Source organism: Meleagris gallopavo, chromosome 8, assembly GCF_000146605.3.
Source record: "Meleagris gallopavo isolate NT-WF06-2002-E0010 breed Aviagen turkey brand Nicholas breeding stock chromosome 8, Turkey_5.1, whole genome shotgun sequence".
Lineage (NCBI taxonomy): Eukaryota > Metazoa > Chordata > Aves > Galliformes > Phasianidae > Meleagris > Meleagris gallopavo.
Genome location: NC_015018.2, coordinates 14,250,217 through 14,265,655, shown reverse-complemented (window position 1 = coordinate 14,265,655; position 15,439 = coordinate 14,250,217). Strand labels below are relative to the sequence as shown.

Genomic DNA, 15,439 nt, shown 5'->3' with positions numbered 1-15,439 from the left:
CTCGCGGAGTGGTGGGCGGCGGCGCCGGGAGAATTTTGGAGAGGTTAAGGCCGTGAGCTGAGAAAGTTGCGGCTGTGGTACTGTCATCCGTCCCGGGGAGTGCGTTGGGTGGCTGTCGCTGCTCAGGGAGGTACTGCTGGGGCTCTCATCTGTAAAAATCCAGTAAGTTTGGGACGCGAGAGCAGAGCTTACACATGAAGGAAATGATCTGTAGGCTTGGAACAAGCAAAAATGTGAAATCGTCATGTTTTACATGGTGGTCTTTTTGCTGCGTGTTCCCCAAAAGCGCAGTTAGAAGCACAGCACGGCCTGGGAGCTGCCATCCCTCAGGCTCATTACCACCGCTGCTCCTCGCGCGCAGCTCGGTGATGCACCCACCAACGGCTGAGGGCTGTGAGCTGTGCTGCCTTATACGCGATACTCGCAGCTTCCCAAAGCTTCTGGATTTCTTGCGTGTTTTAATGCATTTAAAGTGAGGAAGGCTCCGATCTTTGTTGGAACTGGGGAGATCAGTTTGTCAGTGGTTGTCGAGAGCAAGAGCAAACATGGCTACACTACAAATACTGTTCTGATGTTAATGCGGATAGCAGGATTGTTTCTATATTCCACTGTTTTCACACAACAGTGAGGTGTGAAAAGAGAAGAAAAAGAGATTAAAAAGGGGAAAGCAGCAAATCTGAGTTATTGTTCTCTGACAAGCTGGATGCGGGATTTTTTGAAGTTGGTGAAAAAAATCCTTGATATCTGACATTTAGCATGTGAAATGTTCAAGGTCTTCTACAAATATCAACAAAATACTGCGAGTTACATTCTAAGATGAGTGAAGTGGGGGAGTGCTCAATCAGTTACTTGAAAGTCGCTTGTATGTGCCATGAATGATTGTGATAGGATAGAAAATGTTTTGTGAGCTGGTTAACAGATTAGGAGTGAAGATGCTCTCAGCGTTCGCTTGAGTGTAGTACAGCCATTTGGTTTAATGAGGTGAGGCACTCGAGGAGCTGTATGTATTCTATTCAGCTGCTGAGCTGTGTAATCGCACTTAGTGGTTCTCAAGACAAATGAGTTTAGCTTCCAGGATCGTGTGTAATAGCTGCTGTCAGTTTTGCATGGAGGCATTCCATCAGAAGGGCTCTTTAAGCATATGGAGCTAATCTTTGCTTTTACTGTGTCAGTTCTTTATTTTCCATCGTGCAGAGCTTTCACTGAACCATTCTTGAAAAGCAAATCTTCCTTGGTGATGTAAGGTTAACAGTAAGCCGGACAGGTGTTACTTTGTGAGACTTTGTATCTTACCTTTGTGAGTTGCACTGAACAGTTGTAATGTTGCCCATAAGGTCACTTAGTAGAAATGTTTACGGAGCAAATCTGACAGCGACGTCACTCGGTAAAACTGAAAACAGGATTTACGGGAGCATTTCTGCATGTGAAGTTACTGTGGGCTCCCTTCGGGAAGTCTGTCCCATTTCTCAACCTCAGAGTGCTCAGGGTTTTCAAAAAGAGCCAGGGATGGGTAGTGGCAGCAGAGTATGAGACTGCTATTGTGTGACGAGGGAGTGGTTCTCCATATTCTTTTTCCAGCACAGCAGTCCTGACTGAGCGTACAGGAGAGCTGGCTCAGCGCTCACTACTTCGCGTGGCTTTTCTGTGCAGCAGCAGAGTCCATGTCGTGCCAGCATTGCACACCAGCAGATGTTACATGGAAATCTTTTCTCCCAAAATGTGAGATGTGGTGCTCCTCAGCCAGCGGAGTCAGTGAGGGGGGGCTGAGCTGGGATTACCTACATTCAGACTTCAGCTTGAAAACTATTGCAATGAAATGTAGGTTATATCCCTTGAGAGCTGATTGTTCTTCAGTCACCTGCCTAGAATTCTTCTCAAGGCTGGCAAGAATTGAAACTAGCTGGGAATAACAATCAAGAAGTGTGACAGCAAGGGGTCACAGGCTGCCCAGCACACAGGGCAGCACAGTGATGGTGGCTTTGCACAGTGAACTCGCAGCACTCTGCTGAGCCTGCTGTGGGCACTGCCAGCTTCTGCCTTAACCCTTCTGCTGTGAAGCTGGTGTATGTAATCTGCATCTCCGTATCAGGTCTGTTGCCTCATGTTAGTCTAATGATACTGCTACTGTCTCTCAACTGTAGCAGGAACTTTTCACCTTTGTACCTCAATACGATGACTCATTGTGAGCTGGAGAAGTTATGGGCTTGGTGGTTGACTGAAGGTAATTTAGTGCAGGAAAATATGCTAGAACTGTGGGTAATAATTCTGAGAGAGATGAATTTTCTGTATCTAAATGTGCACTTATTGCTCCTGCAGCAGTTCGCATTCAGTTGTGTTCATGCTGTTAATTGAAAGGCTGGAGAAGGAAAAGGGGAAATAGAACACATGATATGTGCTGCTGATGAGCTGACTAAATATAAAGTCAACAGTAACAGGAAAGTAATCAACCAGCTCACTGCAGACATTGCTGATGTCAGGAGAAAAGTATATTTTGCCCTCTGACACTTAAGTGCGCTTGCTTAATGTTATTCATGTGTTCTTTTATTTGTTTTTGGAGATAAAAACAAGTAATGTAGGAGGCTGTTGGTGCTGCTTTCTTCCAAAAGGTACGTACAGTCATCTGGGTGACTCTTCTGTTACGTTGGTTGGTTACACAGCCTGGGCTGCTGGTGTTGGACTTCATGCAGACTCCATGTATGTATGCTTCATCATATTTCCAAGTTAATAGTGGGATAAAAGAAATCACATAAAAGTTATAGGAAAAAAATAAGGTTTTAAATTATTCTACATATGTAGAATATTTCTGCTTCTGTCTTTTAGGCTAGCATTTTTCTTAAGCCTAGAAAATGAACACTTTGGCATAGAGATCTGTGCTGTGTTCCAGGTGCTAAGATTATGTGCTTTTTACCGTGTAAAATATGAAAGTGGCACTGAATGCATAGTTCAAAGGAGAGTACAGCTTCTGAGTTTAAGGAAAATATCTTGTTGTCAAAAGTGGACTTAATTGCTGCTGTTCCGATGAAGATAGCTATGAATTGTGTGGGATGGTTAACTTAGTGTTTTAGTGCTACCTTTGTCTTTTCCAGCTGGCTAAATGTCTTCTCATTGGCAGCATTTGAAAACAGGAGCAGGTGCTATCAGGTGCATCGTAAGTTAATGCAGACTTTCTCCCTTGTCTGCCCCATCAGTAATGACTTTTGATGCTTTGGGGTATGCCTACTCAGTGTTGTGAGGTCACGTTTATTGCATGCCGTGCAAGGGCTGATTTCTATTAATTAATTTATTCATTCATTTATTTAAATTTCTGAAATGCTATATGAAGAAACACTGAGTGGGTGTTGAGATTCTTTTACCGAAGGAACAAAATTCTTGCTGGGGTAAAGAGTTTCCTGCACTTGCCCTCCGAAAGTGCTTTAATTAGAAGACAGGTCAGTAAGTTGAGTGTGTTTTTGGTGAGTCTAAATTCACCGCTTTTGGAAAATGTGTGATGATGATAGTCTTATAAAAGCACAGATTAACATGTGGGTGTACTTTATCTGTACTTCTGAATAAAGAAAGCTGGAAATTCCGATGAGCAACTCTTTTTTTTTTTTTTTTTCCTTTTAGTGGAGCTTTTTTAAGTATATGAAAAGATCAACTAACCATTCATTAATTACAGATTGTTACTTGTTTTATAATGGCTATGTTGATACAACTGCTTTGAGCAAGATCTTCAGTAGTATTAAGATAACAAATGTTCAACTCTACTCTTACAAGGAGAAGGAAGAATATAGTAGATGTGGAGACGAGTAATAGTTTGTGGATCTTTTGGCAACTGTTTAAATCAAGATGTTAAAGGTTATATACGTATTGACTGTACGTGGCCTTCTGAGAAATAAAATCTGTGGGTAACGTACGTGCTCTTTATATACTACCAACTCCACAGGGAATATTTCAAGGAGTACCACTCCCTTGGGCCTTTGAAAGGGCAACATTGAAAGGCCGTTTTTCAGCTGAACTACTTCTTTTGCACTACTGAGAAATGCTGATGGACAAATGGAGTCTTTTCTGATACAGAAGGAAGTAGCGCATGATGCTGTTAGATTTGCAGTGGAAGAAGTTGCACTCAGTCATTATAGGTGCTGCTTCTGATGATAGGCATGGTACCTTTTCAAAAAGAAAAGGTGAAGTAAAGCTTGTATGTGTGGAAGAGCGGAAAACTCTTGAATGTGTTGGGCTCAGTGCCCATTTACTGTGTGCAGAAGCTTAGTAATAGAATTGTTTTGCACTGTAATGTGTTTTCTGAGATTTGTTTTGATGTGATTGAAGCATTCTGGTTAATTATACTGCTTTCTCTCACAGGAAAGAGCTGTGAAACCGTATCTGTTTCTTAGATAGTAGCTGTACAAAAGCTACCAAGTATAAATTATGCACCAATCCATTCTGTACTGCTCTGGGTCTTAAATATTGAATAAGCTTTTTAATACTTTTATGTAATTGGTAATATTATTATTTTTTTCATATATTCCACGTAAGATATTGAGATTATTATTATTAGTTTTTTAACTGCACTAAATTATTTGTAGAGCAATGAACTAACCCCATGGTTTGAAACTGTTGTGGTATCTTTTTAGCTCCATATGAATAAACTGTTGCAGCACTGAATTCTCTTCTTAAACAATATTCTAGAGTTAAGAAAAGGATTATTGAGAAATCTGTAAGAAGAGAATACATTTTTTGATTTTTTCATATGATCTCTATCTATAATGACCCCTTCTAAAGAGATTTTGAAATAAAAAATAGTGTTTGGTTTCCAATGCTTTTATTTTAAGAGTATAAAATCCTAAATTATTTGCAAACATCTATATTAATTACTCAGCTCATACATACATATCTAAGTTGGACAACTGTACCATTAACATACAGCTGAGGTGGCCCAGGTCAGTATGACTGTAGATACCAAGCATTAGGTTTACTGGGGTGGGAGCTCATGCTACCAAAGCTTTCATATATATTTTAAAGCAGTGAAGTATGTTGGACCTGTGATATACTATTTTAGCTATATTTCAGTTTTACATGGTTGCTGGTCTTACTTCCTTCCTTAGTTTTTGAAGTTCAAGCAGTAGACAAGAGTAATGATTAAGCTACTACTTAAACAGGGTAGTCTTTGTTTCTTGTTGCCTAGTGTAATTCACAAACTCAGATTTTCATTTGAATGGATAAAAGGCTGGTTAGATCTAGGAAACATTCTCAGTCTGGGTGGCTTTACATTTCTCAAGTTAAATTTAATTTTACTGGACTGAAATTGTTTAAAAATAATTACTTACCTAATAAATTATGCCTGGTTTTTGGTTGGCACTTACATAAAACATCTTTGGCTAATTAAGCATCTAAGAATGCATGGAAGACAGTGATGTTCTAATAATCTTCAGTAAACATTGAGGTCTTGTCCCTTTCTCCAATGTAAAACAGGTCAGTTTTATTGGCGGATAGAGGACGATGGCAGGCAATAACCAGCTTTGCATTCGACGTTGGACTACCAAGAATGTGGCCAAGTGGCTGAAGGAAGAAGGCTTCTGTGAATACGTGGATATTTTGTGCAATAGACACAGACTAGATGGAATTACATTGCTGACACTCACAGAGTATGATTTACGATCTCCTCCATTGGAAATCAAAATCCTGGGAGATATCAAAAGGCTGATGTTGTCCATACGGAAGCTACAGAAGCAACATATTGATGTCCTAGAAGAGCTGGGATACAACAGTGATAGTCACATTGGCACTGTGTGCGCTACTGTTGGCTCACTGCAGGGTGCAGATTGGTTTTGCAATGGTGAAGTACCTCGGGACTATGATGGACCAGTTACTGACTTGAATGGCGATCAGTATCAATATGCAAATGGAAAAAACAAACATTCGACAAGAAGACTGGACCCAGAGTACTGGAAGACAGTTTTAAGTTGTGTTTATGTCTTCATAGTGTTTGGCTTTACGTCATTTGTTATGGTTATAGTACATGAGCGAGTTCCTGACATGCAGACATATCCACCTCTACCAGACATATTTCTAGATAGGTAAGAAATTTTCTTTTAAAACAAAGCAATAAGTTGATGTTTAAAGTGGGCTATCTTTTTTTTTTCCTTCATTTTCAAAGTTTTGTATGTTCTTGAAGATGGTTCTGCAAAATGGTAATAAGTGTAGTACATTCTCTCCAAAGACTGAAACGTGCTTCTGTTAGATGTAGGGATTTGGTCATCGCAGGGGAAAACAAATTGAGCTGTTATTCTACCCTGTTTATATTTAATTCTGTGTCTTTAATTGCAACATGAGAATTAATTATTCAATCTTTTCATTTTAGTAAAAAGTCAGCTGTCATAAGTAAGCAATTGTTTGCTTTTCCTGAAATCCGGATGCTGCTATGAAGCTTAATATGTCTTGCTATAGGAAAACTTTTGATGAAGGAATGTTCTAGTCTTAATTTTCAAGTTCTTTCTCAGTTGTGGCAGCCCACTGATGGCTGACTTTCTGGAGAAGATATATGCTTTTTGCTTTGGGATGGGTAAACGAAGATTGGAGATTTTCAAAAGACAAGTCAAACTTTCTAAAAGTCTTGTCTTTGTGGCTTTATTCCTTCTAATATCCATTTTCATTATCGGATTCAGTGAAGTCAGTAGGGATCTCATCCTTTGTTGCAGTGTACTGAATCTCCATGAATTATATATAGCTCGGCCAGGATGGTCCTCATCGAACAGAGTGAAAAGAAATGAGAGCAGTGGCATTGCTGGATTTTGTTCCCAGGGCAAATTCCAAAGCATCCAGTGGGTGAGAGGATGGAGGAGGTCAGAAAGCAGCTCACTGAGCAAAAAGAGGATCACTAGAAATCTAAGTATTTGAGCAGTGATTTGCTACCCTTTTGCACCAAAGGGAACACACAACTGAAAATTGATAGTTCTCTGTTTTGGTGAGGATGTAGAGTGGAAATCACTGCTAGTGCAACACGTATGCAAGAATTGAATCTTTTGGTCAGCAAGGCTAGATGGTTTGCATACAGTGATTATCACTGAAATCTATCTTTGAAAGGAATTCATACTTTTCCTAATGCTTTCCCTTCTAGTTCAGTTTCATTACAAGTACTTATGGTTTTAAGCTTGGCAGGATTTCGTTAGTTGTATTGACATGGCATTCTTACAAGCGTAAGTAGCATAATTGGTGTGGTGCAAGTTTGTGTCAGAACGCTTTGTAGAGAAACCATAAAGGAACACATCCTGTTAATAAATCATGTAAACCAAGTGAGCACAGTTGAGATTTTCTTTCATTTGGTGAATTCCATGTAAATGTTTCCTGAAAATGCAGGACTAGAAAGGGGATAATTGAATTACAAAATAATTGAAATTATATTTCACTCAGTCTAACGATAATTTTGATTGTTGTTTAAAGTATTGTGAGAGTAATGCAAGTTAATTTTGTAGTTAGAACCTTACATGGTTTGTTGTTTTGTTTTAATACTGAGACTAGAAAAAAAAATTAAGCCTTTGTGTTAAAGCTTTCTTACTTCATCTCTTTTTAGTGTCCCGAGGATACCATGGGCATTTGCTATGACTGAAGTATGTGGTGTAATTCTTTGCTACATTTGGCTGTTGGTTCTTCTGCTTCATAAACACAGGTACAGTGTATATATTCAAGGCAAGTAAGTGGTAATATGATTTAGAGGAAGTAGTGTTACTAGAATTTGAAGACTGTTTAAGACTTTACAGTTAATAAAATGTAAACTCCTAATATGTTGTTAGAATAGAGTGGATTTAATCAAGAACGTTGAGTTGTGAAAATTATGGAGCAATCTGAATTTATTTTTCTACCAGACTTGCAGGTAATTTCCTGCAGAACATGCATATTTCAGGGACTCACCATTATATATTCTCGTGTTGTAACAATTCTGTTCATTCTGAGATTGAAATTCCACAGGATGACTGAGCCAGTCTAGCGATTTACTGTCACTGAAGGGTAGAAAACCCATTTATATGTGTGCCTATTATAAGTTAACTTTTCACCATTTTGTTCATTTTTATCAGTTCATCAACAGAAGACATGACTGCTAAAGCTAGTACAAGTGCAGCTAACATAAATGCAGAGGAGTGGGGCTGTAGGGCTTTTGTTGGCTTGCTCCACTGTCTCACGCTGTCATGTGGAGTATTGCCTTTATAGTACTGCTTACAAGTAAAATCCAGTGATTTGGAGCTTTGTGGGAATTAAGCTGAGGTGGGAGAAGGTGTTACCAGCATAAAAATACAATACATTGGGATTCTTACTATCAGTTTCTGTGTATTCTTCCCAGGTCTATACTTCTGCGAAGGCTGTGCAGCCTTATGGGGACAGTATTCTTACTACGTTGTGTTACAATGTTTGTTACCTCACTCTCTGTGCCAGGCCAGCACTTGCAGTGTACTGGAAAGGTAAGAGCATGAAACGCTTCAAATTTTCTCCTGTTTACTTTTTAAAAAGGTTTTGAAAAAATATTATTTAAGTCATGATAAAGATGATAGTGGCTATCATGTTAGATGTATATTGGTAAGATCAGCATGTTTCTTTTCCTCTCCGCCCCGCTTCATTCGTTGCCATTATGCAGGTATTGCATGTGTAGGAGTCTCTAAAACTCTTGCTGTTTTGGAGGGAGGAGAGCCACTTGGTAAAGGGAGAAGGGGAACTTTTAAGAATATTTCACAAAATAAACTGGAGAGAATCTTTCAGAGAAATATCCACTTAAAGATCTTAGAAAAACTAGAAGGTGGAGTAATCACTTCCTCATCTTGTTGGGTGCACGGTTTGGAACAAAATATTAGTGTTCTAAGAAGAAATATTATTTTCTAATGTGGGATTTCATATTTTTATCCTAGTTTCTAGTTAGAAATTTGAGCTGAATGGTAGAAGATGGACAGTGATACAGTATGAGGTAGAATGTGTTCAGGGAAAAAAAACAAGTGACACTTGATATGTAACTGACTTGCAACAAAATACTTGCTCTAAATGCCAGGATTAATCAGAGGCAGTAATTTCCATTACTAATGGAACTCACCACCACAATAAAAGACAGTGATGTGCTAACATGTACTTTAATAACAGACCCCAAAGAATCAATTCTACTAACCACACATAGTACTAGAGAGCTAGCTTCTAGTTATCTGTGGTATAACTTGAAGGATGTATTGTTAGTGCAGGATAGGAACTTACTAAAGGTTAATGTTATTGTCTTTTACACGTAGTTGTATGGCAGTGTTTGGGCAAAACTCCAGCGGGCATTTGCAATATGGAGTGGCTTTGGAATGACTCTTACTGGAGTACATACATGTGGAGATTATATGTTCAGTGGCCACACTGTTGTCCTGACCATGCTCAACTTCTTTGTCACCGAATGTAAGTACACAGTGTCAATATTTAAATGTGCTGAATGAAGTGTTAAGAATTTGTACTGCTTGCTGCCAACCAAAGGTGCACAAGTGTAAATACTTAAATGTCCTTAAGTGTTCTTTTCTGCTTGTCCTCAGCCAAAGGCATGGAGAGTAACATTAAAGTTAACAAATTCAGATGTCTGCTTTTTCTTTGGTTTGTGGTGGTTCAATTGCAGACAGGAAAAAAAAACCAGCACCACATCAATTTATGGAACGATAAATAGGATATATCTGAAAAAAAGCAAGCCAAGAAATTATAGAAAGGTTTTGTAGCTTGCTGATGGGAGAATACTAGGGAAGTTATTAATGATTTTCTGTTCCTTATACACTTCCCTTGATATCTGTCAGCAACCTATCAGTAAAATTTTAGGCTAGATGTACCTTTGGTATAATCCACAAATATGAAATACAAAACCTCACATAAGTAAGAATATATGAAAGAGTGCTGTCTTGTAAATATGAACTGTGGTTTGATGCAGTATATAGCAATCTAAGATAATTAGTCTGAGTTCATGTTTGAAGGAATGACTGGAATAACAGAAAAATCTATACTTCATAATATTTTTCTCCCTAATGCATAGAAGAGGCATTTTCTTGAACAAAAGCTGTTTGGACTAAGTTCTGCTTTACGTGATCCTAAAGCATTTTAGGTAGTTGGTTAACTCAGAAAAGAGTGATATCTGTATTTGTAAAGCATTAATGAAATGGTTGACATGTATAACATGCTCTCATTGAATTTATTTGACTTGTGAAGTCTAGATGAAGACAATAATTTCATACTTTTTTAGATGAAAAAAACCAAACTACTGCGTATAAACTTACTGGATCTAGGCCTGGATTGAGTAGTGACCCAGGGTTTTGAGACACTTAAGGTCAGTTGCTCTGTTTTCTCCTAGATACGCCAAGGAGCTGGAACTTCTTGCACACCTTGTCTTGGGTCCTCAACCTCTTTGGAATCTTCTTCATTTTGGCTGCACATGAACATTATTCTATAGATGTCTTCATTGCCTTTTACATCACTACAAGACTCTTTTTGTATTACCACACATTGGCTAATACTAGAGCATATCAACAGAGTAGAAGAGCAAGGATCTGGTTTCCAATGTTTTCTTTTTTTGAATGCAACGTTAATGGTACTGTTCCCAATGAGTACTGCTGGCCATTTTCAAAACCTACAATAATGAAAAGACTGATTGGCTGAAGAGAGTGTGGGTCAATTCAGATATTTATAAAGCGTTATGACTAAGACCCTACAAGGCTAGCTGGAGGGTTATAAAGCAATGTTTTTTCATTCCGTGGCCAACGCCTCCTTGTCTTGTTTCTTAGATTCTTAGCCATAGAATGGGGTTGCCACAATTCACAGAAATGTGTTTTGTTGTTGCTTTAAGAAAAACAACGCAGGGTCTGGTAGAGAGGCATTCAGCGAATCGTGAATAGTAAGGTTCTGTGTGAATGTTTAAGTAACCTCAAATGTGTGCTTGTGCTGAATGTGATCTACCCTTTACAGGCTCGGTTAATCTCCGTTCTCTGACATGCCATCCTTCCTGTATACTGACTAAAAATCTAGAACTTTATGATGACTTTCTTTTAAAACAGTCATAAATTTAATTATTAAAACAAACTGTGTATGCTTAAAGATTGAGGAGTACTGTGTCATAACGAGGAAAGCAATATAGTTCATGCTAAAAGGGTCTCTTAACTGTTGTTATTTAATAACAAGTCTTAAGGTGTAACTGACAATATAAATGGTCTGCGTATAGATTGCCAAAAATGAAAGTCTGCCTTGTGGCTATGCAGTGATGATGTCTGCTTTTGTTTTATTTTTTTTTTAATGAGACCTTACTTAGTCTAGTCTATCGGTCATCTGTATGGTTGTTCTAGCACTGGGAAGTCTTCCCTTTTGTTTTAAATAAATGAGTTAAAGTAAATGCTACAGCCACTGAAAGCAAAGTTAATTTATCTTTAGCGCGTTTAAAACCACAGCATAACTTTTCTGTGTGGGTTTAATTGCTTTTTATACTCAAACTAGTGCATGCTTTTTTAGGAGCAGCTCTTTAACATTGGAAGAACAGAACAGTTTCACATATCTTACTGTCCCATAAATGGATGGGGAAAATGCATGTAGTAACTGTTTCAAGAGGAGTAATAATAGTGAGTTTAGGAAGTAGTGCTCATATTGATGTGCATTGTAGCATTCTGGTGTCAACAACATGGTGAATATCTCTGGATATACAAACATTGTACATTTTTTACATATATATATATAAAGACATACACTGTATGTGTTCTTCTAACAAATATGAAAGAGACTAGTTATTAATTAAGTTGCTCATTTGCTACTCTGAAAGATAGAAGTATCATAAGCAGTTGAGCTTGGGTTGTTAAAAAATAGCACACTCCATAATGTGAAAGCAAGGATTACATAGTGATCTCTTATGCAGTGGCTTGTGAGTGGACAACACTAACGCTGACTGTAGAGGCTTGAAACACATTTATTCTCAGTGAAAACTGAAGGTAAAAGGTGCAAGCCATAAAAATGGAGCCGTTTTAATCTGTTGTTGCAGTTTCAGAATAGGTGGTATGTCATGGCTTAAGTCAGACTTGGAAAGTAGCATGAATTAGTTTTGGCTTAGTTCAAGCTGTCTCAATGACTATTATGTCTGCTTAGAGAAGAATCCTTTTGAAATTTTGCACTTCTCTGCAGTTTCTTTCACAAACCTGACTTACACCATCTTGACCATCATGCACTCTTTGTGATGTATTACTTTGGTAAATTAATTTAGTTCCTATTTCACAGAGAAATTGTGCATCTTGAAATATCTCTGCCACCTGCAGTGAATACACATACATCATACTACTGTGCAGACTTTATATTTGTAACATTCCAATTTTTAGTAAAATTTCAAGAATTCTGTATTGTTCAGTCTGCCATAGCCTAGTGGCTCTTGCCATCCAGATTGGTGAAATATGCTTACACTTAAGGGGAAAAAAACCAAAACTCTGAAAGACTATTCACTTGCTGTCCTTATCTTTCTGATTTCAGAAAGGCTGTTTGAACATTCCTCTTGAGACAAAGAGCTCAGTTTGTTAACTGCACGTGCATTGCAAAGATAAGTTTATGAATGCTGTTTTTTAAACTCTAGGAAAGGATCTGTTCTCAGGATGTGCAGGGTTATATTCTGAATTCTTAAATGTGGAGGTGTATGCTATTAGACTTGCAAAGCCATTGATTCTGACAAGAAACGTGTCAGTGCTAGCTGGCACAGCTGTGTCTAGACTGAAAAAAATATTTTGCAATTTAGGCATACAGGAGAATTTTCAAGTGCAGCCCCGTGTAACAATGTTTACATAAAGTAGAACTATTATTTCAACATTTTTTAAAATGAAGTTTGGACTCTTTGAAACTTAAGGCTTCTCTTTTTGTTCTAATTTAATTTTTCAGATTCTTTTAAGTAAATCCATGTTTTAAATCAACATTGCCTATCAGTGTTCTTTAAAGGAAGTTTGTTCTTCTGTTCAAACACGGAAGAGGAAAGCTTGAAACTGATAGAAGACAGAAATTCTGATTTAATGTACTAAAAGATCGCAGTCTGTCTGAAGAGCTGGTAATGAAAGGTTTATTGTTAATGAGGTGGAAACAAGTTGCAAATGACTGACAGGCTTAAAATTCTGTACCTCTTTTCTGCAGTCAGTGTGTTAAAAGCATTTTGCTGCTACTCTGCTGCTGACAAGCCTTCTTGAGGAAATGCAGCAGAGCATCATTGAGATTTGGATTAAATGCTAAATATGTTGAGGGCTGTCTGTCCTCCCTTGCATTGGTGCACCAGTCTCTGCTCTCTTTCAGCTTGCTGCATCCCTTATGTGCCAAGTCATCTTCTTTTGTCTGTGGGACTACCCCCTCGCTTCTTTTTTCCTAGCAACTTTGGAAATCTAGAAATATTTGGAACTTGAAAATAGTCTTAAGATCTTCCTTGTTACCACTTTGGTGTTATGTGTGTAGAAAATGTCTGAAAGTAAGTATATGTGTGCACAGACCTGAAGGTGATAGGCACAGCCACTCATGTAACTCATCTTCCATGTACCTCATGACATAGCTTCTTAGATTGGCTTTCTGGACTTCAGCTGTTCTTTAATAATGATATTAAAAACTTCCATATGTGTTAATTATTTTTATGTCCTTTGGCAAACAAGATAACACTAATGCAGAGCTTTGGTATGGAAATGTAGGTAGGCCTGAAGATTTCAAATGCTCAAGACTAGCAAGAATTGAATACCGTAAGTATACTGCTTGTGGTGAAGCAAATGATAAGATTAAATGTGTAAGCAAGTCATTAAATATTCTGATTTTAGTGAGGGTTGTCATTTTAGTTTAAGCATTTCCTTGCATTAGGCCAAGTGCATCCTGTGTATGATAGAGTAATGGGAGTAGGTAGTGTCACTTTCTTTTCAGTTTTTCCTTTTTTTCCCCTTATCAGCTATCAAATAAAACATTCCAGTAGAATTTCCAATAAATTTGTACCTAACTGTCTTGAGAGAACAGTGTTTTTTAAAAAATAAAAAAATAAAAAATTCAGAACAGAAAAACATGTTAAATGTTATGAAGAAATACTTGAAATCCTCCAACAAGCGTTGAAGTGCAGGTTCCTATGATGTCATTTTCTGTATGAGGACACTTCATATAATTTCTCATGTAGTACCAAAGAAAATATTTAAAGAAAAGATGGAAGGGTAGAACTCAGGCATCAAAAGAAGTATTTGCAACAGTCAGTATCTCCTTGGTGTTGTTTTTTTTTTTGTTTTGGCTTGTTTTTTTTTTTAGCAACACTTGCACACTTAGGTGCTCTACTTGTCCATTACCATTTAGCAAGGTTTTTGATCTACTAAAGTCCACTGAGATTTTCAAGCATCAAAACTATTGTGGAGCTGAAATGTAATCACTAAGCATCAAATTGAAGAAATAGAAGATGTCTTGGGGAAAAAAAATATTTTTTGGATGAGAAGCAAAAGAGAAGTAGTCTATAATGAGTGACAAATAGTATTTCATCTGTCCAGTCCACATAGTTTATACTGTAAAGTTGGGAAGTATTACTTCTGTGGCTTTTTGATTTTACTTTTTTAATAATCTAGGATTCTTTATAAAAACTTGACCTGTAACTATCGAAAACACCAGAATCTTTCAGTAGGAATTCAATTCAGCAGAACTCTTAGCAGTGAGCCAGCTTGTCCTCTGAATTATTTTGTGCATATGGACTATGAAACAAGGATTGCTAGACCACTGATGATTAATAGACTTCACTCTTTCTGATGCATCCTTGACGTTGCCACTTTTTTAATTGAAACTGTATTTCTTGGGGGGGAGGGGAGTGGAAAAAAGGCCTTTGGATTGATTGTGCAGATGTCTTGCTTGTTGTATTGAGAAAAGCATCCAAAAAAACCCTCACAGCCCTTCGTGCGCTATGCTGTTGTGAACTCTGAACTTTGCTTATAGCAGTTTCCTGGATACTTACTGTTGTATCTTGAGAAAGGTGCAGTGAGCATTATGTACATAATTCAGTGATGTGCATGTTTTAAAAGCCAGTTTGTAATAGGTGTAAGAACTTCAGATGATGAATGCGGAGGACAGTAACCTAACGTGCTAGCCCAGTGATTATGTAGATGAAGACAATGTGTAAATTGGTATTGCTGTCTCTTTGAATCTGGTTTTGTCAAATATGAAAATCTTGTCACATGTGAGTAAGCACAAACTGCATCATACATGTTCCATAACATAACAGGCATATAGGAAAATGAGTTTTCACTCTGAGCAGTTACTTCAATTTGTCTATGACGGAGAAAATAGTATTATGTAATGGCTAGAAGGTATGCCAGTGAAGTTTGAAGCAAGTATTGTAAATAAGTAAATATTGTTTGATTATAAACTCAGATTGAATTAATATATTGTTTTATATCTTTGTTGTATTAAAACATATTTAAAAGTACTAAAATAAAATATTTGAAAGATGGCAAATGTTTGT

General features: G+C 37.6%; 1 protein-coding gene across 1 annotated transcript; it reads left to right on the top strand.

Moving 5' to 3' along the window:
* The first annotated feature begins 5,451 nt into the window (after positions 1-5,451).
* On the top strand, positions 5,452-11,636 carry SAMD8 (sterile alpha motif domain containing 8). Its single transcript, XM_019617579.2, has 5 exons — positions 5,452-6,056; positions 7,550-7,645; positions 8,315-8,432; positions 9,240-9,390; positions 10,322-11,636. The coding sequence occupies exons 1-5, from the start codon at positions 5,479-5,481 to the stop codon at positions 10,624-10,626; spliced, it is 1,248 nt and encodes a 415-aa protein (XP_019473124.1). The 5' UTR covers positions 5,452-5,478; the 3' UTR covers positions 10,627-11,636.
* The last annotated feature ends 3,803 nt before the right edge of the window (positions 11,637-15,439 follow it).